The sequence below is a fragment of the Balaenoptera acutorostrata genome, chromosome 18 (genome assembly GCF_949987535.1).
Source record: "Balaenoptera acutorostrata chromosome 18, mBalAcu1.1, whole genome shotgun sequence".
Lineage (NCBI taxonomy): Eukaryota > Metazoa > Chordata > Mammalia > Artiodactyla > Balaenopteridae > Balaenoptera > Balaenoptera acutorostrata.
This window is the reverse complement of record NC_080081.1, coordinates 10,229,036-10,253,450: the sequence shown is the minus strand read 5'-3', so window position 1 is coordinate 10,253,450 and position 24,415 is coordinate 10,229,036. Positions and strand designations below refer to the sequence as shown.

Below are 24,415 nucleotides of genomic sequence, written 5' to 3'. Positions count from 1 at the left end.
TGGGGCTTGGTCTTCTAGTCTGTATATTTAAACTCAGTAATTTGAAATAAAATAAAAGAAATGTGATAGAATCAGAACCCCAAAGAGCCCTGTGAAGGCACAGTAGGCTACATGTGTAGGGTGGAATTTTTAAGAAATGTAAGAGTGTATCTAAACAGGGAAGAAATGTAGCAGATACACAAACAAAAAATAACCCCAAACCACATTCCAGGGTTTCCGTGATGTTCGCTATCAGGGAGGTGAAGGAGGATGATTCTGACTCTCAGATTTCCCAGAATGGCAACAATCCCTATGTTTGTTCTGACACCCCACCCCAAACCCAATCCCCTACCGTGATTAGCAACAAAAACAAAGTTCAGAAAAAAATACCAAATAAGAGGGGAACTGGGAGACAGATTTCCACTTCAGTCTCGTTAGAAAGGAAACCCAAGAAATAAATTACAGGGTGGCTACCTTAAGATGGAAAAAAGAAGGAAGAAAAGAGGAAGAGCATGGCGCACTTCCAAAATCGGCCGAGATAAAAGACGCCCTGAAATATCAGTCAAGTGAATGACTGTTTTCTCTGGACAGAAGGCAGCTGTGCCGGAAATCCTGAGAGGGAGCAGTGAAAGCTAAGGGGATTCGTTCTGTAGGCAGGGGTCCCAGATTTGCATGTCTTGATTTGACACTCAAGTTTTAGTATCAGTACAAAAAGAAAGAAAAAAGAAAAAAAATCCTGAAGGGGCTTTTACCAGAAATATTTTTTTCTTCATTCTCAAAAGATAAGCACTGTTTCAAAGAGAAAAATTTGCTTAAAAAAAAAAAAGTCAACAAGCATATAGTACCTCTATTATCTGCCAAGCTAAGTGCTGTAGGAACATAAATAAGAATAAGGCAGCTCCTGCCCCTAAGAGCTCTATAAATTGTTACTGTTGTTGGGGGACCATTTCTGAAATGTTTAAAACACAGCACTTTCTTTTCTGAAGTATCTCAACCACTGTAGGTTACAATGACTGACTTACAACTCTACGCAGGTCTGCCCCCGGCCCCCCACAAAGTGAGTGTAGAGAATCAAATTCATCTCCATGTGGGATCTACTCAGCCCATATTTTAGAACCTGGAGGACTCCACAGTGCGATTCTATTAAATGGTCCCTAAAACCAAATAGAAGCCACATTCTAGAAAGGATGAATCAGTCACTTTGATTTCATTTTAAGGGAAAGAGGACAGAGTCAAATAACTTGAAAATCATCTTAATAGATGAGTAATAGGAGGCACTATGACACTTGTATACCGGTTTCTGTAATAATTTTACTGCATAAGAAATGACAGAGATTGCATAAATCATTAGGTCAACAGCATATATAGGAGAATAAAACAAAACGAACATGATTATTCTGACCCAATAAAACAGGATAAATAATCAATTCTTAAAAATATCACAAACTCCCCAAATGTGGTTCCTTTTGGGAGAAAATTTACCTCTTGCATTTTTTGGATATAGTAATGACTATGGTCCCATGAAACTAAATGGAAAACTGCTTTCCAGTCAAAAAACACAAAAAAACAACTTACATAGAGGTGTGTAGCCCTCTTAATGCTGGATGTAACAAAAATAAAGACATCAGGCTGCCTACTTTTGCCTAAAGCATGGCTTTAATTTTCTATTAATAGTGACAGTTTATATAGGATACTACATAATTTCCTATGTTATGAAACAGCACAAGTTGAAGAATCCAAAAAATATTGCAGGAGTGAATTTCCTCCTACGGAAAAAGTGTAAATACACTAGATGTTAAAATTTCCATTCTTCATTCAATTATTTGCCCCATTCAAAAAAAAATACAAATAAATATTTCCTTACGAATGATGTTCATAGCACATTGTTTGGAAAAAAAAGGATTAAAAAAAATCTTAATTTACTCTTTCTTGTCATTAAATAAAAATTCTAATATACAGACACATTAGATATTTATATAAATTGCAGGAGTCAGTTTGTCATTTCTTGTTCACAATCCATGTTTAATAATATGAGTCTTTACAACAACATGACTCACATCCCAAATGCAGGTTTAATTCTGCTGTAAGTTGCTCAAGATAATTTTTTTCTTTTTTTCTTTTTAATTAAAAAAGACTTCATCCTTGGAATTTTAGAATTTATGTTTGAGTTGTCTGAAAAAATACAATTTCAATGCAAAAACCACATCAAGCATTCAAGAGTATATTGCTGGTGCTGTAATCTTTTTGCATGTCTTTGTTTTCATAGAAAAAAAAATGATAAAATAAACAACACGTAAGACTTTTAAATGGTTAAACGTAGGCACGTGATATTAATGATCTGCCTCATGCACACACACACACAAACTCAAAAAATGAAGGAAAAAGGCTCAGACGTTTTTCTTTTGCATTTGTTCCAGCTTTCTTCTTAGAAGACCATAATTCTCCTTAGTTCCTGATGCCATTGGGTCAAGCCGCAGAGAGATCTCATAGTGTTTTTTGGCCAAGTCTAGATGTCCCCAGCGATGATAAAGCACAGCTGAAATAGCAAGAGATCAATTTCACTGGAAATGCTTCTGAATAACTTGCCGTACTCCCACCCACTTGTACAAAGAAATATTACAGAACCTCTGCAAGCAGTTTTCAAAAATCATTGTTTAAAACAATATTGTTTGTACTGCCAACTTTATTTATTGTAATCACACTCCCTGGTGACCGTCTGTTTAACCACCCCGAGTTACTCCCAGGGTTCTTCATATCATTAGGCATGATCCATCTCCCTACGGCAACATTGTTACATAAAGAAGCAAAAGGAAGAGTACACTAAGTTTCTTGATGCTGCCAGGAAACTTCCCGAAAGCCAGGCTGCACAGGGCTGGACTCCAGCACTGCTTAGCGCTCTGACCATGTAGAAGACCAGCCATTTACTTTGACAAAGAGTCTCCTATGCCTTTCGGCAAAATAATAGCTTGTTTGTTGCCAGCTGAAATTCAGGGCTCTAATGTCAAGATCTGACCATAAAATGATAGTTAAAGAAATCTACTTTTTTTTTTTTTGGCTGCGTCAGGTCTTAGTTGCGGCACGCGGGATCTTCATTGAGGCATGCGGGATCTTTCACTGCGGCGTGTGGGCTTCTCTCTAGTTGTGGCGTGCGGGTTCTCTCTTCTCTAGTTGTGGCGTGCAGGCTCCAGGATGCATGGGCTTTGTAGTTGTGGCGCACGGGTTCCAGAGCGCGTGGGCTCTAGTTGAGGCGCGTGAGCTCAGTAGTTGTGGGGTGCAGGCCTAGTTGCCCCCGTGGCATGTGGGATCCTAGTTCCCTGACCAGGGATCGAACCAGAGTCCCCTGCATTGTAAGGCGGATTCTTTACCACTGGACCACATGGGAAGTCCCAAGAAATCTACTCATTAGAACGGTAAGCCTCTGACTATTACAATGACTCTCTAAGTAAAACTATCTTTCTACGTGGGCAGTACAGCAACCACTGATGCTTCATCACTTTTCCAAGGAGAAGCTACAGAGTCTACAGGGAAGAGATTTGGCGAAAAAATATTCACATGACTGAGCCTTCCAAACATCAACACGCTATGTTCTAAAAATCTGAATTATTGAGATGTCAAAAGTGAAAGAAAGGAATTCTAGGTAATAAATCATTGTGAATTCATTCTTAGCCAAGACACAGAACATAAGAATGCAGGGAAGACCAGTCTAGATAAGGAAGGTCCACTACAGAAGAGGCAAAAGGACACACGTCAGACTGCAAACTTCCAAAGTACTTCTCAGTTTAACTGTCTAGGGCCCTTCACTCAAAGAAAGAAAATCTGAGTTTTAACATCAGAAGGCGATTAACTAGTGGGGGATTTTAGGAGTTGTTCTGATCATGCAATTAAGATTTGTAAATATGACTGTTATTTAGCTACCTTATTAATGTGATAATTTCCTTAAAATGCCATATTTTAGAACCAGATTATAAAGGCCAATATGGGTTCGATTTGAAAAACAACTCTCCCAACAGTGATTTTACAGAAATGCACCTGTTTCATTAAAATTACACAGAATTTCGATATGATTCAAATTGAAAAATTTCCTTACCCAAATTGCCATGGTAACTTGCAGTATTTGGATGAGCTTTAATTGCTTTGAGGAATAAAGCTTCAGATTCCTAAAAAACAAAATACATAAAAAAATAAGGTACTCCACACGATGTAGAAGTTTTATGCAGTTTTATCGCCTACGGTTTTCAAACTTGAACGTGCGTGTTTTGCTCCACCAAACCCTTCTTCCGGAAACATTCGGGAGGCCCAGCAGGGCCACACCCTGTTGAGAAGAGGCTTGGAAGGATGATCCATCGGGGCAGTGTGCAACTGGGCAAAGGTGACAGGGCAGAAGTCAGGGGACGGTGGCCGCAGAGAGGATGAATATGCTAATGACTCTGCCACCTGCCTCCCTGAAGTGGCAGGAATTCTGCAACTTTAAGCAAGTAGCTCAGTTCAGGGTGCAGGGGAGGATGAGCACAGGTCAAGCAGGAAAGTGCTGGGCTGCTGAGGACACCCACGCAAATGTCATTTCTGGTCAGCATCGGTGAGCTCATTTCTAGGATTCTCAAGGCAGGAGGTGGGGCCTGTGTAACCCCCCCCTAAGAATGCACACCCCCCCTCAGCGACCAGAAGCCACCCATTCAGCTGCAGGAAATGAGCAGAGAGGATGAGGGAGAAACAGCCACCTGTCACCTCAGCCACTGCAGGACTGTACGTGAGCATGACCGAATGCCCCTGAAGTGCGGAGCCGATTCTCGTAGAGACTTGCATTTCCCCCATACAGTATTCACTCCCAACCCAGCCACTGAGAAACACGGCCACGTGTTTTCTCGCCTGCTCATTGTGGGACCATGGCCGACTGCATGGCCCCTTTTTACCATAATGTTGAAAAATAAAGATGCCTCATTGTTCTCGGCGACAGCTGCCGGGGGTGACTATCACACCATCTACATTCGTGGCCCTAAAGGGCCACTCATGCTTTAATCAGGGTCATAGGCTCAGCTTCATCAACCAAGGCTGGGGGTTTGGGGACAGGTCTTTACCTTCTATCTGTGCCCTACATGAGCTTCTGCCAGGGGGCCTCCCATATCCAGGATCACATGTTTTATAAAAGGGCAGGGAGACCAGTTTCCTTTGCCTTGTGCTGGCTGGGCAAACATCTCTGACACCACAACCTTTAAAGACAGAGCTGGCAGAGAAAAATCTGTATTTTAGAAATGTGGTCTGTGAGGGAATGAAGATGTCAGGATTACACGCAGGATGTCAGCAAACGTCACTCTCAGAACTCAGTTCAAAGTCAGGGTCTACATTCCGAGTTTTGGGAGAGAAAGCTCCTTCAAGGAAGTCTAAGTTTTCCTGCTATGTTAGGTGTGCTGGAAACAAAAATGAAAACGATGCAAACAAACCAAAAATCAAATGGATTGTGTAGATTTGTAGTTGTGCTCTTTCTGATGATTTTCAAATGTTTCCATTTAAAACCTGAAATCTAAGAAATGGAAAGGCTGGGGAACCTCAATCTACTTTAAAATGCTCCTCCACATGCAAATGAAGCAGTGTTATCTGGAGACGACAGAGGTAGCGATAAAAGGCAAGTTAGGAGTTCTCTAGGGGATGCTAGATTCATTTTTTGATTCATTTAACTAATTTCTCAAGCGCCCACAAGTGCGGACATCGTTCAGGACGATGTGCAGTCAGAGTCAGGTTTGGAGGATGTAGTGGGGTTTAGGAGAGTGGGCAATAGCGCGGGGGTGAGGGCTTACAGCCTGTTTAGGGGCTGTAGGTCTTGGCAAGGCAAGGCTGGTGGGAAGGGGTGGGTATGAGATCAGGGAGGTAATGTGGGAAGAAAAAAAGGACTCAAAGTTTCCAAGCCTGTGGACTTCCCTGGCGGTCCAGTGGTTAAGACTCTGTGCTTCCAATGCTGGGGGCACGGGTTCGATCCCTGATTGGGGAACTAAGATCCCACGTGCCTCAAAGCGTGGCCAAAAAAAAAAAAAAAAAGTTTCCAAGCCTGGAAGACAGAAAAACAATGGCACATTGAAAAAAGAAGGGGCGTCAGGAGGGAGAGTGGGTTTGTGGGGCACCGTGAGTGTGGGTTAGACATGCTCCATCTTGGGTAACATTGGGACAGTCCTGAGGGGATGCTTCAGTGGCTCCTGGGAGGCAGGACAGGCCGGAATGCCCGCAGGTATTCAAAGCCCATGAAATGCTCACCTATTAAATCACCTGTTCTGGGAAGCGATGAACTATTCATAAACTGATCTTCTGTGGAGGTTCAAGGATGCTTCAAGACCCAGGTAACGAGCTGACTTATGCCAAGGAACAAATAAATAAACTCACCTTTAAAATCAGGGATTGTTTTTCATCAACAGACAGGTAAAATAACATATTATTTTCTAAAGTGTGTTAGACAAAATGTGTATGACCAGGGTTTAGGGTAACACATGGGACAGAGCAAGGCCTCGCAAAGGAGCAAGTGAGGGTCTTTCTGTCTAGGCGGCGAGGACTGGGCAGTCGGAGGTCGTGTCAGCCACGCCGGCCGCCGGGGTTGCAGCATCCTTAAACCCACGTCGATTCTCCCAGACAGCCTTTCACAAGGAACACCCTGCAGACCACTCTGGTTGGGAAGGGAACGTGGGTGGTCCAACGTGAAGTTGAAACCACGAGTCACGTAGCAAGAATAGCTCCCTCTTCAATTCACCTTCCTTTCTTCCAGTTCAGTTGAGACAAAGTCTCCATTTGGTGGTGGTTTGGGGTCACCCCCAAACACCTGCCAATCTCCCTTTGAGGCTAACCGAGGGTTCACCCTCAGGCTCAGAGCCTGGGCCAGTAATAGTACCTACCTGAGATTTAGTAAAATTATTCTATTTTCAGTTACCTTATATTTCTAGTAAAGATAGCATGTTTACACTTTAATTACCATTTGTGTTTAAAATCTATTTAAAGAAATATATCAAGTGAATAATAAGTAGTATCTAGATGTGGCCAAAAAAAAAAAATTCGTAAGGGTATGACATAAATGGCTGGAGTTGGGGAAACTGCTCTCTAAACGTAATCTGCTCTTAAACTACAGGGCCCGTGGAACAGGTGATGCAGAGAGAATCAGCACGAGAGGCAACGCTCACCACTGAAAAACATCACTTTTGGAAATTAAATGGCAATAGGCATTATAAATGTTAATGGATTTTAATGATCCTTAGAGTTTCATTAAATAATCACTAGACTAAAATTATTGCTGTGTATGTATACATGTATACAATGTTTCATAGTTATAAATTACCTTCTTGTGCATTTCTTTCTTAGCACCATCTCCATTTCACAGAAGAATAAACTGAGGAGTGGTTAAGTGATGGCTCTTGGGTAAAAGGGCTGCTCGGATAAAAAGGTGCCCCAGAATCACCTGGACGTAATGAGAATGCTCACATCAAAGTCTCAAAAGAGATTCCGGAAGCCTGAACGTTCCAGAACCGAATGTGGGACGGGTTCCATCATTTCACAGTGGTGCACTGGGCACTTACAAAATGCCCAGCGGTTGGGGAGGGGTGGAGCAGCAAAGGAGACACGAAGATGGGACTTTAAGACTCTGACCTCAAGGAGCCTCCAGGCTCACTAAGGACACTGACCAAGAGTTAGTGATCATCTAAAACAGCAAATGCCTAGGTGGAAAGGGAGTTGCACAGACCGCAGACACCTGTCCTGATGGGCACGGTGGCCCAGCTGGAAGGTCTGCTTGCTCCATCCCTGCAAGTCACCACCACGTCACCTCTTCGTCCAAGCGTCCCCGCCCAGTGCCCAAAGTTAAGTTCCTTATTTCAGATTTCACCCTCTGTTTCCTTATCTTAGGCTCAACACCCTGGCCTAGACAGCTAGGATGCAAAATGTGTAGAGAAACAGGAAACCCATTTCTCCATTCTGCTTTATGGAGTATTTTCTACTTTATCTGGGAAAAAAAACACACAAAACACCACTGTGAACTGGAACCCAAATCAACCCCAGGTTCCGTCACCTTACTAGGAACTCCAGTTTAGAAGCTGTGTGGGATGATAGAAAAATCAGTGCATGATCACATAAGCTGCATCTCAAAGATGGTCACTGGACACTCCCCCCCGTCCCAGGCTGACAGATGGCTGGAAAGTCATTAGAAAGGAACCCACACACCTCACCTCCCTCCCCTCTACACAAGTAGGTCTGTAAAAAATAAAACGAACCCCCTCAAAAGGTTATCTGGGGGCAAAATCTAGAAATTCAAAAATGTACTCTGATGCTATTAAACTCCCTGATTATTCAATTCAAAAAGGATAGAAATGCATGAGGCATCTTACTACTGTATTGTTATAGAAAATTATACTGATAATGATATCTAATGAGACGAACAGGAGAAGTATGAATTAATCACTACTATTAGGCCGAGTGTGATCAAAATCAGATATGGCCCCTGATTCAAAAAGGAAATACTTCTCTCATGAAAGGACGAAGACACTGCTTCTAAAAGTGTGTGTTCTGTAACATCTGTGCTAGGAAGCTGGGATGCTGGTTAGAATGCGTGCTCCCTGGCCCTCCCCAACGGAGCCACGGGGAGAAATACGGGCCTCTGTATTCTCACAGGCTCCCTCGGTGGTTCTGATGCACAAACTAAAATCTGAGATCAGTGCTATTAGGAACAGAGTCCCCTTCAGCATCCAGGGAGTTATGTGCCTTCTGATTCACGGTCTACTCCTGGCCCACCCTGGGACCCCAGTTAGTTAGAGGCCAGATGCAATAACCTGTGGTTTTCGTTGGTCAGAAACTTCTAGGGCTTTGCAGATGACCTGTAACTTCCTGTAGGTGAGGAAAAACTTGGAAGCGGCGAGAACCCATCCTATATTCTCCACGGGCTGGTACTCTTTTTGGGCAGAAGAGGACGAGCCCCAGCGCCAGGAACAGAATCACAGCTCCATGCCGGGAGCTGGGGCATCCGCTAGGATTTTTTTGGCTTCTCCTCCCCTCCCACGTTTGAGCAATGCTGGTGAATTCTGACCGGAAAGCACGTGGAGTCTGAGTCCACAAATTCATCTCTTGGGCAACTTCTCAAAGCAAACTGACCGAGCCACACCGGTACGCAGCTACCACTGGTTGGGCCTAATTCTGAATTTAACTGGGCAGACGTTACATCGATGGCTCCTGTCAGATGCTGGCATTCACTGCAAGAAATCACGGCCTGCAGTTCACACACCTTGTATTTCTGGGACTTTCCCAGCACGTTTGCCAAGGAGAACATCAGAGAGTGGTCATTAGGTATTAATTCCAGTGCCTCTCTTCCAACAGCTTCGGCTTGGGCTAAATTACCTGTGAGTGAAAAATGGAAAACTTAAAAAACATGTTCGCATTGTACTAGTATTTTAGTCTCTCTCCCTAATTAACAGGGCTTATGTGCATTATGTACAATGATTATGAATAAACCACTTAAGAAGATCAATGTAGAACATGTAATACACACACACATACACAACACTCAACACACACACACGACCTATCAGTTGCAAAGCCACTGCAGTCCAGCACAATTCTGACATAACATACCAACAGCTTTTGATTAAATTTTGTCAAAGCACGTAAAATCTAATTTTAATTTCCCCCAGATACCAGTTATACCCAAATCAGAGAAAACAAGTCTGCAGAATAGGAATATCACAGCAACAGTTTAATAACTGAATATTTATAGTATTGAAGCTCACATTCTACACTTTCATTAGGAACAAGATGCATATCTCCCTCCACACTGAGTAGATGGCTTACTAGCTTTAAATTCTGCCAAATGAAAACTATAATTTCCTATGGAATGACTGGATTTTTAAAAGTAAGGGAACAGAGAAACTTCTAATTGATTGAGTCTCGCTTGGGCTAAGAAACCAGGTCACCAAATTTATTACCATTATATCGAAAATAAGAATCTGTGAGTGTAGGTTTGAGAGCACCTCCTTTGAGTACCGTCCATGAACTTCAGAGCATGGACCTAGCACCATCCATTTCATAAGCCCAGAAGCCATTCTTACTTACTTCCAGGTACCTCCAGCATGCTAGGTGATGGCCATTGCCAGATGACAGGCTTCAGGAGAAATGAGATGTTAGTGCACACCTGCCCCCGTTACTCAACACCAACTCTAAGCGAAGTGTCACCTTCCCAAACATGCATATTGCAATATGTCAAAGGAAACTCCATACTCTAGAAGTACACACAGATTTGTCATGTAAAATATTGAACCCCATATTTATTTAAAAAAAAAAACAACTCTAATGCACACTAGGGAAAAAAAAAGCGCAAGCATCTGTTTCCTAATTACCCAACGGCACTACACCGTGGACTGACTGAATCGCTTCTCCACACCTGTGTTATCAAGAAGGATGATCATGTTGTTCCAGGCCAGGCTGTGCTCTGGCTTCAGCACGGTAGCATTCCTCCACGCGTTCAGCGCGTCCACGTGACGATTGAGATCTGCATACTGAACACAAAGCAGGGACACCCCCAGTCAATATTCCAGTTCTTTTTTTTGCTTTCTTTCTCCAAGATATAACCAAACCAAACCCCCAACCAAACCGAACCGAACTTGTATTTATCGAGCTTCTAATTTTTCATATTAACTCATTTAGCCCTCCCAACAATCTCAGTGAAGGAGAGAACTATCCCCGTTTTACAGATGAAGTAAATAACTGAGGCACAGAGAAAGGAAGTAACGTGCCCAAAGTGCCATATCTAGAAATGGGAGAGCAGGGTCTGGGACCAGGTGGCCTAGCTCCTGAGCCTACAACCTTTTGACTACAACCCATAATTTAGTGATTCCAGATGTCAAAGCACGTTTCAGACTACTGAAGAGAGGTTAAGGAAAAAACCTAATCCTTGGTATTTTTCCAGAAAGACTTCACATAGTCTATCTTTGATAAGGTATTATTTAAAATGGTCAACAAAATATTTAATGTGATTAAAAGCTCTATGGGCCAAATTCACCTTGTGAAGAATGGTCTTCCTGCCTACATCTAACCTTCCTATAAAACTGTGAGTCTATCAGACATACTTTATGAACTGGTGGGAAAAGTCTTAAGCGGTAAATGTAAACCTCTTTGGCAATTTGGAGCCTGTTTGCCTCCTTCAGGAAGGAGAGAATGATCTGTTGCTTTCTTTTGAGAGGGAATGTTAACATCGATAACAGAATATGAAATGGCTGGCTGTCAATCTGCATATTTAATAAAAGCATGCAGAGGGGGAAAGTGATGGATTGTTTAACAGGTGACCCTCTTGCCCTCTTTAACTCAGTTCAAATGCACATCTCATCTGAACTTAACTCATCTGAGTTAAGTTCCCTTAACTCTGCAAAAAAGTACACACGATTACAATTTATCAGAGTTTAAGGCTATTTCCTTATTTACTGTCAAGTCTGTCTTTTCATTAGACAACAGAAATATTGTGACTTGCCCCATGACCCCACACACAGCAAACAGGTGGCACAGTACGCAAGAAAAAGAAAGGTTTAAGGAATTACGGAAACATTTGTGAATATCCATTTGCTAAAGATGTCGGAATTTCCCATGAGACTCAGAAACTCAAGTTACAATATTTTAGCCCTTAAATGAGGAAATATGTAAAGTTCAAAGACTTAAAATAATTTAGGATGCCTAATTATACCAACATTTAATTGTCTCTTTATATTTAATGTTCCATTGATTTCTCAGCCAGTTCTCTCCAGCAAGTGACAGGCATTTGAGTCACGTGGACACGATCTGTGGTGACATTCTTTCAAAGGCACCCAGGAAAACCAACATAACTTCGTTTACACAACAAAAACATTCTTTACATATTTTATTATTTATTATTATTTTTCATTACTATTTATTGAAGAACAACACCAGCCTGAACCCGGTAACACTTACTTCTATTTTGCCTTGAACTTTACCTTTTATACCATCTATACAAAGTGAACAAGCACTTTAAGGGAAACAGAGAAAAATGGTGATTTAGCAAGAACTACCCATTCTGAAAGTGGATAGGTAATAAGCATGTTATTTACCTATTAGTCCTATGCTCATCCTTCTATGCTCTGCAAACTACATTTCCCATGGTGCTTTGCTACTTGGCCCGTTAAGTCTCTCTGCCAATAGAAGTCACAGGTGATGATCAGATAGTTGGAAGAGGGAGTAGCGCTTTCCCCCCATTCTCGCTCTCTCTTTCCTTGTCCTTGGCAGTGCCTCTACAGTGGCCATGTCCCCTCCCTCCACAGTCCCAGGGCTGGACTGTGGTCCTTCTGTCACAATCTCAGCCTTGAGGTGATGGTAGCTCCTGAGATGTGGTGCCTTCTCTGAGCTCTTAAATTCTGGTGGCATCACTTCGTTCCATTTGTTCCCCTAACCCTACAGGGTTTCCTTTTACTCTCTGAGTTAATGTCACCTTTCCATGTGTGTTCTTCCAACAACTGTCTAACCCATTCCTTGTACTGAATCTTCTCTATTTAAAATACTTAGCACGGGGACTTCCCTGGTGGTCCAGTGGGTAAGACTCTGTGCTCCCAATTCAGGGGGCCGGGGTTCGATCACTGGTTGGGGAACTAGATCCCGCATGCATGCATGCTGCAACTAAGAATTTGCATGCCGCAACTAAAGATCCCGCATGCCACAACTAAGACCCAGCGCAACCAAAATAAATAAACAAATAAATATTAAAAAAGAGATTATTTTAAAAAAACATACTTAGCATGGTTTTGGTTTTCCTGAATGGATCCTGCCTGATGCAATTAGTCCTTGCAAAATGAACTGTCTCCAGTCACTATTACCATAATTTTCTAATGTCAGTAATGTGTCCCAAATAATCCAGCTCTTCCCAATTTCCTACGTCACAAGAGAAGTTCATTATAGTCCCTTCTTTCCTGTATCCAGAAATCAAAACACATTTCTGTCTCCCACTACTGAAGAGTGACTAAGGAAGATTTTTTCAAAAAAGAAACTCTTCAGTTATTAAGTTCCTATTATTTGCCGATATAAAAATATACTGGTTGAGCTGTTAAAGATTAAGCTCTTAATGCTTTTAAGCTGTCAAGCAGGCAAAAGCTGGATAATTGAACAACAAAGGAGAGCAAAATCTTTAAATAAGCAAGAACAGTTGGCAGGAGGGAACACAGAAAGATTACTTCACAGTAGCATAATTAGTAAACAGTACACAGAGAACAGTACAAGGTCTCAATATAGTCAATACTACAGATGATCTTCTAAGTGAGAGTGGGGATGAGTTCCAGGGCCTGGAGCACATGTTAAAATCCTCTATTTTGCATTCTATCTTCCTTTCTTTGGACGTAACTTGGCTCATTTAGCATTAATTCTCAATTTTCCAAACCCCAAGGAATTGCAGTGACAGGCAGCTACTGGGCGAAGGAAGAAGACCGCTAAGTATTAGAGCTTTAAAGTATAACTGAGGGCTCCAGGCAGATACACTCACTTCACAAACAATACCCTGAAAAAAGAGCTGCCTCCAAAAAAATTGAAAAAAAAGAATGAAAGAAGAATTTGTGTGGATCTCAAGTATAATATGTCATGCAAGTCCTAGTGTAGACACAGTAAATAGAAACAGTAATCCCTGCAATAACCACCAATGCAAGTATTTGGATAATACCCAATTTGTTCCCAGACCCCATTCTCACTTCATTAACTTTGCAGGGACCCACCCTGCTCTGTGTGTGACTGGATTTTCTGGTCTCTACTGATATTATTACAGTGGAGTTTTACTGTCTCTCCCCTACTCCAAGAAAACAAGATAGAGGACCCAAACATGCCACCCCAAATATACCATTTTGGCATAAAGACGATTGCACTGAAGGCATTTGAGAGTCAACAGATGCAGAAAGCAGCTTTCCTGGAGCTTCCCTGATCTGACTAAAAGCAGAAACTTCTGAGAAAGGAGGATGGCCTCCCCTCCTAGGGAAGTTTTATGGCTATGGAGAAGACGAACCTACACAAACACACCTCACTTCATTATATATGTGAGGTTTCCCCCATATATTTACCTTCCCACAGTTCGTCAGCTTGGAAGCCTGAAACCTCTTTCTTTGTCTTGTCATTTCTCTACAAATGTATAGTTCTCTGCTAAGATGCTACATAAGCCCAAGTTCTAACCATCCCTTTGAGTTACCCCACTTGTCTGCCCGCTGCACATGTTAATAAACTGTTTTTCTCGTTACCACCTCCATCACCTCACAGAACTACCATTTTTTGGGTGTGCGCTTATTTTCTTTATTAAGGAAAGCAAGAGCTTTAATAATTAAGCTGTGCGTCCTCATGGAGGCCTTTCAGAAATGATGACAAAATCTATTTCATTATCATTAGCAATATATGCTTTCAGATTTTTTTTTTAAATTAATTAATTAATTTTATTTTTGGCTGCGTTGGGTCTCTGTTGCTGCCCACGGGCTTTCTCTAGTTGCAGCGAGCGGGGCTACTCTTCGTTGTGGTGCGCAGGCTTCTCATTGCGGTGGCTTCTCTTGTTGCAGAGCATGGGCTCTAGGCGCATGGGCTTCAGTAGTTGTGGCACGTGGGCTCAGTAGTTGTGGCACACGGGCTTAGTTGCTCTGCAGCATGTGGGATCTTCCCGGACCAGGGCTCGAATCCATGTCCCCTGCACTGGCAGGTGGATTTTTAACCACTGTGCCACCGGGGAAGCCCCATGCTTTCAGATTTTAAGATTATTGAACTTACCGTATGAGCTACTGCTGTATTATTTATTTGAAGAAAGAAACTATATTTTAAAAAAAAGAGTCAAGAGCAATAACAGCTTTATAAATATCCTGTTAGTGACCAAAAAGAGAAAGTCTCTACGGAATACATTATGTTCTATTTCCATTGAATAATCTCAAAGTCCTTTTGTGGGCTCCTGAGCTTTCTTTTATGGGGGGATAGTTACCTGTAAAAATGCAGGAACAGTCCCTTGAGGCAGCAGAAGAGGAAAGCTCAGAAGTCACATTATGGGTTTGCTTTTTTTAAATTTCAGTTTTTATTCAATTGGTGTTTTAAAAACAGAGAGACCAATGTTTATCAGGAAGTAACCCCTTGGAATACTGTTTTAGAGGGCACAAAGGGACTTTAAAAATTGTAATTTATTCCTTAGTTTAACCTGTTGCCTTTATGATCTCTTAAACTTGGCTAATTCAAGTCGGCTTGCTCTCTAATTAGAGCTAAAAAAAACTACATAGGAGGAAATCAAATAGCTACCTTCAACTGAGATAAAAGTATGTGCAAGCACTTCATAAGCTGTAGAGGGTTAGAATGGGTGTTGCTCTTCTCACTTTATTATAAAGAAGGAAACAAAACCAAGCTTTTCTCCCGCAGCCACAGGGCACCACGTGCTTACCAAACGCCCGAGGTTGTAGTAACAATCTGGGTATTTCCTCCTGTGCTTGATCGCCGTCCGGTAACTTTGCTCGGCAGCCTGGAACCGTTTCAGGCTGTTCTGCACGATGCCTAAATTCATCCACGCGGCAGCGAAGTCTGGCCTGGAAGATAAACAAGGAAAGGAAAGGCTGAGCTCCCAGAACGCCGGAGCGCATTTTCATGCCATGAGCGTGATTATGAAACAACGCTTACTGTATCTGTACAGCCAAAGACAGCAGCTCCTCTGCTTCCTGGAGCTCATTCCTTTCTTTTAAGATATTTCCCAGATTATTCATGGCATGAACGTACTTCGGATTTAATCTGAAAGTGGAGAGAGAAACCAAGCCTGTAGTCTTCACTAAACTCTCAGGAGTTGGCAAATTTATCTTAAAGTTGGGGTCCTCATGGGGACAGGTTTTCAACGCTAGAAAGTTAAAATAAGACACGTGTACTGTAAAGACGGCATTTCTTCTGTGAGACAGGACGCTTGCAGTACCTCACAGCTTCCCGGTAGTATCTAATGGCAGCTGTCTGATTGCCTTTATCAGCCAGGTTTTTGCCCACATTGTAGTGAACCTGAAAAGAGAGGGAAAAATTGGCCACCAGCTGCCAGACTTCTTTGTTCAGAGCTGGGACGCCTAGCATACCTTCTAAATGAAAGCAAAAGATAATGGTATTAAAAAACAAGCCCCTACCAGAACTTTAGCTAAACCCCTACAGAGGCTGGGCCGAGCTTGCTGGTGCTCTAGTGCCCTGCCCTGTAAGAAAAGATTCGAGGGAAGGGAGGTGACACTAAAGTGTGACAGCAGGATATTGACTAAAGAACTCAACAGAGAAAACTGGAAAGTTAGGAAGCTGGGCTGGTTTTACTGTGAAACCCTGACTCGCCCTCCTTCTCACACACCTGCACCCACTAGGGCTGAGTGGCAAAGTCCAACCACACGTGCATGTGAGGAAACAATGACGATTCTGTACTTTAAACAAATACAGCACTTTCTTGTATGACACCTTTCTTCTGTAGCAATACTATCATTCCACTTTACACTAATCAAATTCTCCCCCCCTCATTCCTTTAGGTAATGACTGCATCCCAGGCACCATGTCGGCAGCTACAGATACAATGGTGGGCAAACCATTCAGACCCCTGCCTCCTGAGCCCTGGATGGGAGTCAAATGCCCTCATTAGTAAATGTGTCACTCGAAGGGGCCGGGGCTCTGGAGGAAGGTGAGTCTGAGGACGGCACCTGGTTGAGCGTCAGGAAGGCTGTCCTATAAAGGGCTTTCCAGCAGAGACCGGAATGGGGATCACCCGGTAAAGGGGCTGCAGTGGAGCGAGCGTCCCAGGTGGAGCAGCAAGGGGCAGGGTCCCTGGCCTAGAGGAAGCCTGCTACGTTTGGTGGAGCAGCTACAGGCAGCCCGGCGTCGCTGAGCGCAGAGCGCAGGGGAGACCAGGCTACACAGGGAACCCCGAGAGGCGTTGGGTCCCGTTTAGTCTTTGCCCCAAGAGAAGTGGGAGGCCAGTGCGGGGTCTGCAAGTGCCTGAGTTTCCTAGGGCTGCGGTAACAAAGGACCACAAGCTGAGGGCTTAGAGACAACAGAAACGTATTCCGCCGTAGTTCTGGAGGCAGAAATTAGCAGCAGCAAGGCTGGTTCCCACTGGAGGCTCAGAGGAAAACTTCCACGCTTCTCTCATCTTCCGACCGTGGCTGGCCATCCTTGGTGTACCTTGCTCTGCGGCTGCAGCACTCAAATCTCTGCCTCTGTCTTCGCGTGGCCCTCTCCCCGCTGTGTGTCCGTGTCTCTGCTTTCTCTTACAAGGACACCAGTCATAGTAGATTAAGGGTCCGCCCTATTCCAGTATAACCTCATCTTGACTTACATCTGAATGACATCTGCAAGGACCCCCCTTCCCAAATAAACAGGGCTTAGGACTTGAACACATCTTGGCGGCGGGGGGTGGGGGGCACAATTCAACCCATAACAAAAGCCAGGGGTAGGAGGGTGGCAGAGGGTCAGAATCAGATTTAGGTTTATGTAAAGTAAGTCACACTGGGAAACTCACGTGAGTCAGGAAAAAGCCAGTGCTGGGGGTCCAGGGAGAGCCTGTAGCTGCGGCCCCAAGAGCGAGGATGGCGGACGGAGCCGGGTGGTGGTGAAGAAGTGGGGGGATCTGAGGAACACTGAGGCAGCAAAGAGCCCAGGGCAGCAGAACTGCACGGACTCATGAGGACTATTACCAGAAGTATTTACCAATCATCAAGCTCCTCTTGGAGGCTTACAGTGTCAAGGCCAACAGCAATCTCAGAGGAGATGATGCTACAGAAATTCATTCAGTTGGGTGTGTGCAGGGTGACTAATAATAACTAACAGCAGCGGCTGGCAGGTACTGAGGGACCGCTTTGGCATCATTAAGTGTCTTGCCCTAGGTTGTGGTACTAGATTTGAACCCAGGCTCCAAAGCCTGTGTTTCTTCTCACTATATCACACCCATTTATCAAGGTGCTGGGTGAAAATGGGGCCGGGTTGCTCAAGACAATTTCTAGACCCACTCATTTACCCCATCTATTATTTTTTTAAGGTAAAATAATGTTTCTTTTGGGTGTTAAGGGCTGCATTGTGACCCCAAAATTCATATGTTGAAGTCCTAGACCCCAGCACCCCAGAATGTGACTGTATCGAAAGATGGAGGTCTTTAAAGAGGTCATTAAGTTGAAATGAGGCTCTTCGGGGCCCTGATCCAATCTGACTGATGGCCTTGTAAGAGAAGGAAATTTGGACACACAGAGAACACCAGAGATGCCTGCACACAGATGAAAGGCCGTGTGAGGACATAGCAAGAAGGTGGCCATCTGCAAGCCAAGGAGAGAGGCCTCAGGAGAAACCAGCTCTTCTGACACCTTGACCCTGGACTTCTGGCCTCCAGAGCTGGGAGAAAATAAAACTCTGTTGTTTAAGTCAGCCAGTCCATTGTGTTTTGTTGCGGCAGCCCTAGCAGACCGACACATGGTGAATCACAATAATGATTTGAGCACAATCAAGTAGCATTATATCTGAACATTCAAAACCCCTTTTAAAAGAATAATCACATCCTGCCTTATCAATCTTAACCTACAGTGATAGCACGTCTTCAAAACTACTGATATTTCTGGAAGGGTATAGAGCACTGCGACATTCTTTAAGCACATATGGAACAGAGATTTTTTTAAAAAATAAATGTATTTATTTATTTTTGGCTGCGTTGGGTCCTTGTTGCTGCGCCCGGGCTTTCTCTAGTTGCAGCGCCCGGGCTTTCTCTAGTTGCAGCGAGTGGGGGCTACTCTGTTGCAGTGTGCAGGCTTCTCTTATTGCAGAGCACAGGCTCTAGATGCAATGGCTTCAGTAGTTGTGGCACGTGGGCTCAGTAGTCATGGCTCGCAGGCTCTAGAGTGCAGGCTCAGGAGTTGTGGCGCACAGGCTTAGCTGCTCCGTGGCATGTGAGATCTTCCTGGACCAGGGCTCGAACCCCACCGTGTCCACTGCATTGGCAGGCGGATTCTTATCCACTGTGCCACCAGAGAAGCCCAAGATTTGTTTTTTAACTATCAATTTTAAAGTCTATACATCTATTTTTACCTCATCGGACAAAAGGAATCACAAACGGGGAAATCACAGGCGATAGAAATGTATAATATTGCGCAGCACACCCTGTATAATTTAAACTTCCTAAACCAAATTATTGTCCATCTGTAGGTGTTACCGTCTTTATGTTATAGCTTGCAGGAGACTAGTTAATGCTATGGCTCGATCGTGGGTTTTGAAAAGTGGGCTCTAAGTGGGTTGATTTTGTGCCTCCCCCAGCCCCAGTCTGGAAGTGTTTACCCACTCCCTCACGCCCCACACACAAAGGGACCGAACCTGGAGAATCCAACCTGTGAGTGAGGACGTATGTGCCTGTGGTCCCCAGAATACAAACACAGCTTCTACGCAGACTTCAACACAGCTCCTGCCTCTTCCGCCCCTGAGCTCCTGCTGCTTTCCTTTGTTACGGGGAAATTCTGTTTTCTCAATAAAAAGCTCAGACAAAGAGCTGAACTGCCCTCTGCAGTAGAGCCGCTGTTCTGTTAGACCCGACGCCACCGACCAGGAGATCAGGGGAGGGCGGAGGGTTGCTTTGCAAAATCAGACTGCAGTGAATTCAATGGAACTAGTTAAAAATTGGATAGCCCCCTAGAAGACAAGCTGTCCATAATTAAGACTGGTAAACAGGTTTACCCAGAGGCCAGCCTTATCCTATGGGTGACACGGAGGGAAGTGTTTGAATAGAAAACAGCTGCCTCGATAACCCATTGTGAAAAACCAAAGCAAACCCCTACGAAACAGTTTACCTAAAATAGAGTTTAAAGAATGAGTGATTTTTGTTTCCCGGGAATGTAAAGGATTGAAAAAGCCTACTTATCCTTGAACTTTCCCTCCTGCCTTTGTGATTCATATGCTGAGGCAACCAACGAACCAGCACAGAAGCCACAGAGAAAACCCACCGTTGCAACCCAAGGATATGTAAATGCAAACGAAGTGAAAGCATCCATGAGGGAAGGAGGTACATTCAACCGCAACGCTGAAACCAGTTTGTTTCAAACTTCCTGTTAAAACTTCATGTTAAACTTAAAATGTTTTAAACACATCAAAATCCTATAACCCATCCTGGCTCATCCTTAAGGAAAGGATGTGGTATATGATCATTGTAGTATATGATCCCTTTCATTGTTAAAAGAATTTAGACTTGCATCCCAGGGTTGATACAAACTGTCGCACACTTTCAAGCCTCAAAAACTAAGAATGGCTGCAAATACAATCAGATACTTGGTGTCTCATCCATAGTAGGAATTTAATTTCTATTGTCTCAGTTCAGTCACTAATACCGAGTTCCTACCATATGCAAGGCACTGTGGGTATAATTCAAATGCAGACCAGGCACAGCACTGAGTCTCATTTGTAAATCTGGGCCTAACTGACAGCCAGGTGCCAATTGCTTACTTAATAGTCAGTGAATGTAAAGTGGAAATGAGTGCAGAAAATGTATCTCCTGCAACAGAGTTGAAGGAAACCAGTGTCTTTCTAAATGAGATCTCTTCCCTGAAATCAACCTAGCTCCCCCCCTCCCGAAAAAGGAAGTAAAGAGAACTTTATTATACTTCCGTTTATAGTGGAAAGTAAAAAACAAAGAGAGAGAAACCTATCCTGCTCATACTGAATGGCACTGCTGAAAAACGTTCTTGGAAAGGCTTATTATCGCTACTGGGCCCATTCTGAAGAGGAGGTCTTGTAGGTACGTCGTAAATTTAAAAGAGAAAACCACACACACAGACATATGATTATGTGCATGACCATCTGCACAACCCCTGTGTTCTCTAGCCTATGACATATGAAATCATAAGGCAGACGTACAGGCTCAAACATCACATATGTCCCCATCCCCCCTCATTTACTAGGGTGACCTGGGCACAGCACTATCCCAGGCCTCTATCTACCACCTAAGTTACTAACTTAGATGAAGTCAGCTCCATCTTTCCATGCCTTTTTCATTCGGAAAATTAAAGAAAATAACCTCTCTGTGACAACCTTCGAGGGAGGATAATGGAGATTAATGATAGAGCCTCTACAAAGAAATCTGAGTTCCTTCTGGGGAAGAACTATATAAATAGAAGGGGTAATTACTGCCATTCAAACAGAAAAGTAAAAATAAAGCAAATCTATTAACATTATGAAATTAAATCACAGGCAATTTATTTTTAATAGCATAAAATAAATGGCTAGGTCAGCAAATCAAATTAACAATAAAAGCTTGAAATAATTCACTCTTTTATCTCAGCCTCTAACTATAAAACACGAACAAGGTTTTCTTTAAATCAAAGAAAAGACAAACAAGGAGTCAGCACCTTTTATACTATCCCTCACTCCACGGTCACAATAAGACATCAACTATTCATTAGATTTCTTCATATAATTTTGCCTGAAATCACCGTTTTTCTCTTAAAGATAGAATGTGGAAATGAGACAGAATTCCATGGAGTTCTTATCCTCCCCCCCCACTCCCCCATCACAATTAAGCATCCTAGGAAGCTCCAATTCTGATGACGCCGAAGGAGAACGGGACTGTTATTTAATAATAATAATGATCTATCCTAACAGAATTCTTCTAACCTAACTCCTTGGCCTCCCATTTTGAGCAAATATCATTCCCTTCTTTTCATTTAATGGGACAACCAAAACTAAAAGGAGCCTATGAAAGCAAACATTTCTGGATCACCTACTATGTTCTAAGTACCATGTCAGGGCACTCCAGAGGCCACATTTCATTAAAGCCTCACAACAAACCCAGGAGATAGGCATTGTCGTCCCGTGTCCCTCCCCCGCCAATCCCCCCGCCCCTCTGCCCAAAGAGGCGCAGCTGGGTAAGTGAAGAGACTGAATTCATCAAGGATACAAGTGAAACAAACTTGTACCAGACTGTGTCAACAAAAACACTGCCAATTTTAAAGTCTGTACATTTATTTTTACCTAATCTGGCAAAAAGAATCCCAAGTAGAGAAGCCACAGGTGATAGAAATGTGTGCTACTGAACACCCCACAGGGTCCTTTAAACTTCCTGAACTGAACTGCTGTCCACTCACAGGTATTATCATCTTCCAGTTATAGCTTTCAGGAGGCCAGAGCACGTGTTTTGAAAAGTGTGCTATAGATGGTTCGACTGTGGGCCTCCCCGGACCCCAGACTAGATATGTGGAGTTACCTTCCCTGCCACCACTTTAATCCATGATTTGGACCAACTGGAAGATGAGTAAAAACTTGTTTAGGTAATCTGCTGTTTCACTGACAGTGTCTGGTTTTAATGATTTCTTTTGTATTATTTTGGCTAAGTGCAATTTTAATAAATTTTGTCAAAATCATTAAAAAAAAAAAAAAAAAAAAAGAAAAACCCCAAGTATATGATCAAGGTCATATGCCGGATTCCGTGTGAAGGTAAACATTCTCCTTACTCAGCTGTCGAACTTAAAACATGGCAGCCCACATACCTTGGCATTGAGAGGACACACAGACAGGGCGCTTCTGAAGAGCTGTTCCTCACTCCGCCACGCGCCGCTGCGAATCACGCATCTCAGCGTGTTTATGAATAAAATCCCCAGGACGAAAGCAGCAATCAGTTTCTTAAGAAGAGAGGGACAAGGGAAATGTCATTAGTAAAATCCAGCCATCGTCTTGGTCAGGAATGGCACTGCCGCTCTGGGCCGATACCTTTTTCTTAGTATGTTTACTGAGAACTCCAAATCCGAACGTCAGCAGCATGCAGTACCCAGCGCTGGGGAGGTACAGGACCCTCTCTGCCACCACGAAGCCCACTCGGAAGAACAGGTTACTCGCGGGAAGAAAGGGGATGATGAGAAATCCCAGGCCCAGTGTGAGGATCCTGGAAGATGAGAATTAAAATGGTTACTTCTAGACTGTTCAAGAAAAATGTCCTCCTTAACATTAAATTCACGATAAAGGCCCCCCCCTCTTTTTTTTCATGCCAGCAACTGAGAAATGGCATCAGTAGAGAGGGTCTAACCAGGCAGCATTAGGAATAAGATATAAAAATCTTCCTAAGGCACTTCGCGTCAAGCATAAGGATGTGTCGGAGTCCAGCTCCAACAGGATCCAGGATACCCCAAAAGGATGGACAGCGTCGGCGATGAACAACAGGAAGAAGACTGAGACTCGTGGACTCAGCCAAGTAAAAATAGCACCATCTCGTGCTTTCTTTATTTCATATACTCATATATAGATTACAGTAGAATTACATAAATCATTAACATACATTGTAATACTATTGTTTTGAGTCGAAAGAATGAATCATTTTGAACCCACAAAAATTTCCTTAAAAGATTACGTAAACCATACCTTTTAGTTTCTAGATTTTCTCATAAGATAAATTCCAAGGTTACCATTACGTACAGTACATGTTCTAAGAATTATTCTTGGTGGTTAACCAACCTTAACACCTAAGTCTAAATATATCCTTATAGTCTATATATCCCCAGCCCCCACATAGCTTTTCCTACCTGGATATTTCTTTTTTATAATGCCATTAAAATATCTAAAATATATTTTACAATTTCTATTTTGAATATTGCTACTCAAAGGCAATTTAATATAGCAACAAACAATATTAGGATCCCAATAATCTATTAAAGAATAACTTTCCAAATCATTTCTATTTGTCCCTAATCTAGAACATAACTGTTCACCAGTTAATTGATCAAATATCATTAAACTGCCATTAATATTGAACCACAAATTATTATTATCATCATAAACACCCGCATATGGCCATATCTCTAGGGAGGATGGTGTTTTCCAAAGAAACATTTCCCTACGTCCAGATCTAGTCACTGTTTCCCAATGTCCCTCTTTAGGCACCGGGCCTTGCCATACAGTACTCAAAGGGGGACTCAGGGTACTTTTTCTTCATCTAGGAAATCTAAGATTTTTCCTTGGGGCAAATCCTGCCACACTTAAATTTATATATATAGAAATTATAAGTATTGCTTTTATCGGGAGTGTAGTCCACCTTCCACGTGCAGTTCCGCCTTGCAGTTCCGCACTGGAGCGCCCCATGACCTTGTCATGGCGTTGCAGCGTCTGGATGGCTTCCAACAAGGAAGAAACTTACAAGTCACAAAATTCATATGAATAAAGTTAGAATGATTACTTTGCGAGGCCTATGAATGCACCTGCTCTTAACTATACCTTAAACTGTGTAGGCGTTGAATAGCTCAATGGATATTGGTCCCAATTAGAGCAATTTAGTCCCCCCTCCCCGCCAAACTTAACAGAAGTAATGCTACTTAACTGGTTTAAACTTCATGAAATCTGAAATAAACTAATACCATTTTCGGGTGCTATGGCATAAATTTCAGTCAAGTAAAAAGAAAGCCAAGAGCAACGAACACTTTTGGAAGTAGGCAATCATTCCCAATCTCCCACAGATGTAAGAGGATGAATTAAG

The 24,415-nt window shown here is 42.9% G+C and overlaps 1 protein-coding gene across 3 annotated transcripts in view; it reads right to left on the bottom strand.

Annotated features, from left to right (window-relative positions):
* Positions 1-1,272: 1,272 nt before the first annotated feature.
* The window catches only part of TMTC4 (transmembrane O-mannosyltransferase targeting cadherins 4), a 62,383-nt gene continuing 39,240 nt past the window's right edge, over positions 1,273-24,415 (bottom strand). For all 3 annotated transcript variants that reach the window (XM_057532816.1, XM_057532815.1, XM_057532814.1), the window contains 9 exons: positions 22,663-22,834; positions 22,443-22,574; positions 15,887-15,966; positions 15,604-15,711; positions 15,371-15,512; positions 10,373-10,487; positions 9,221-9,333; positions 4,067-4,136; positions 1,273-2,515 (listed from right to left, as the gene is read on the bottom strand). In XM_057532816.1, the coding sequence (XP_057388799.1) occupies positions 2,367-2,515; positions 4,067-4,136; positions 9,221-9,333; positions 10,373-10,487; positions 15,371-15,512; positions 15,604-15,711; positions 15,887-15,966; positions 22,443-22,574; positions 22,663-22,834 (1,081 nt within the window). In that variant the 3' untranslated portion in view covers positions 1,273-2,366. The remainder of the gene's footprint in view (positions 2,516-4,066; positions 4,137-9,220; positions 9,334-10,372; positions 10,488-15,370; positions 15,513-15,603; positions 15,712-15,886; positions 15,967-22,442; positions 22,575-22,662; positions 22,835-24,415) is intronic.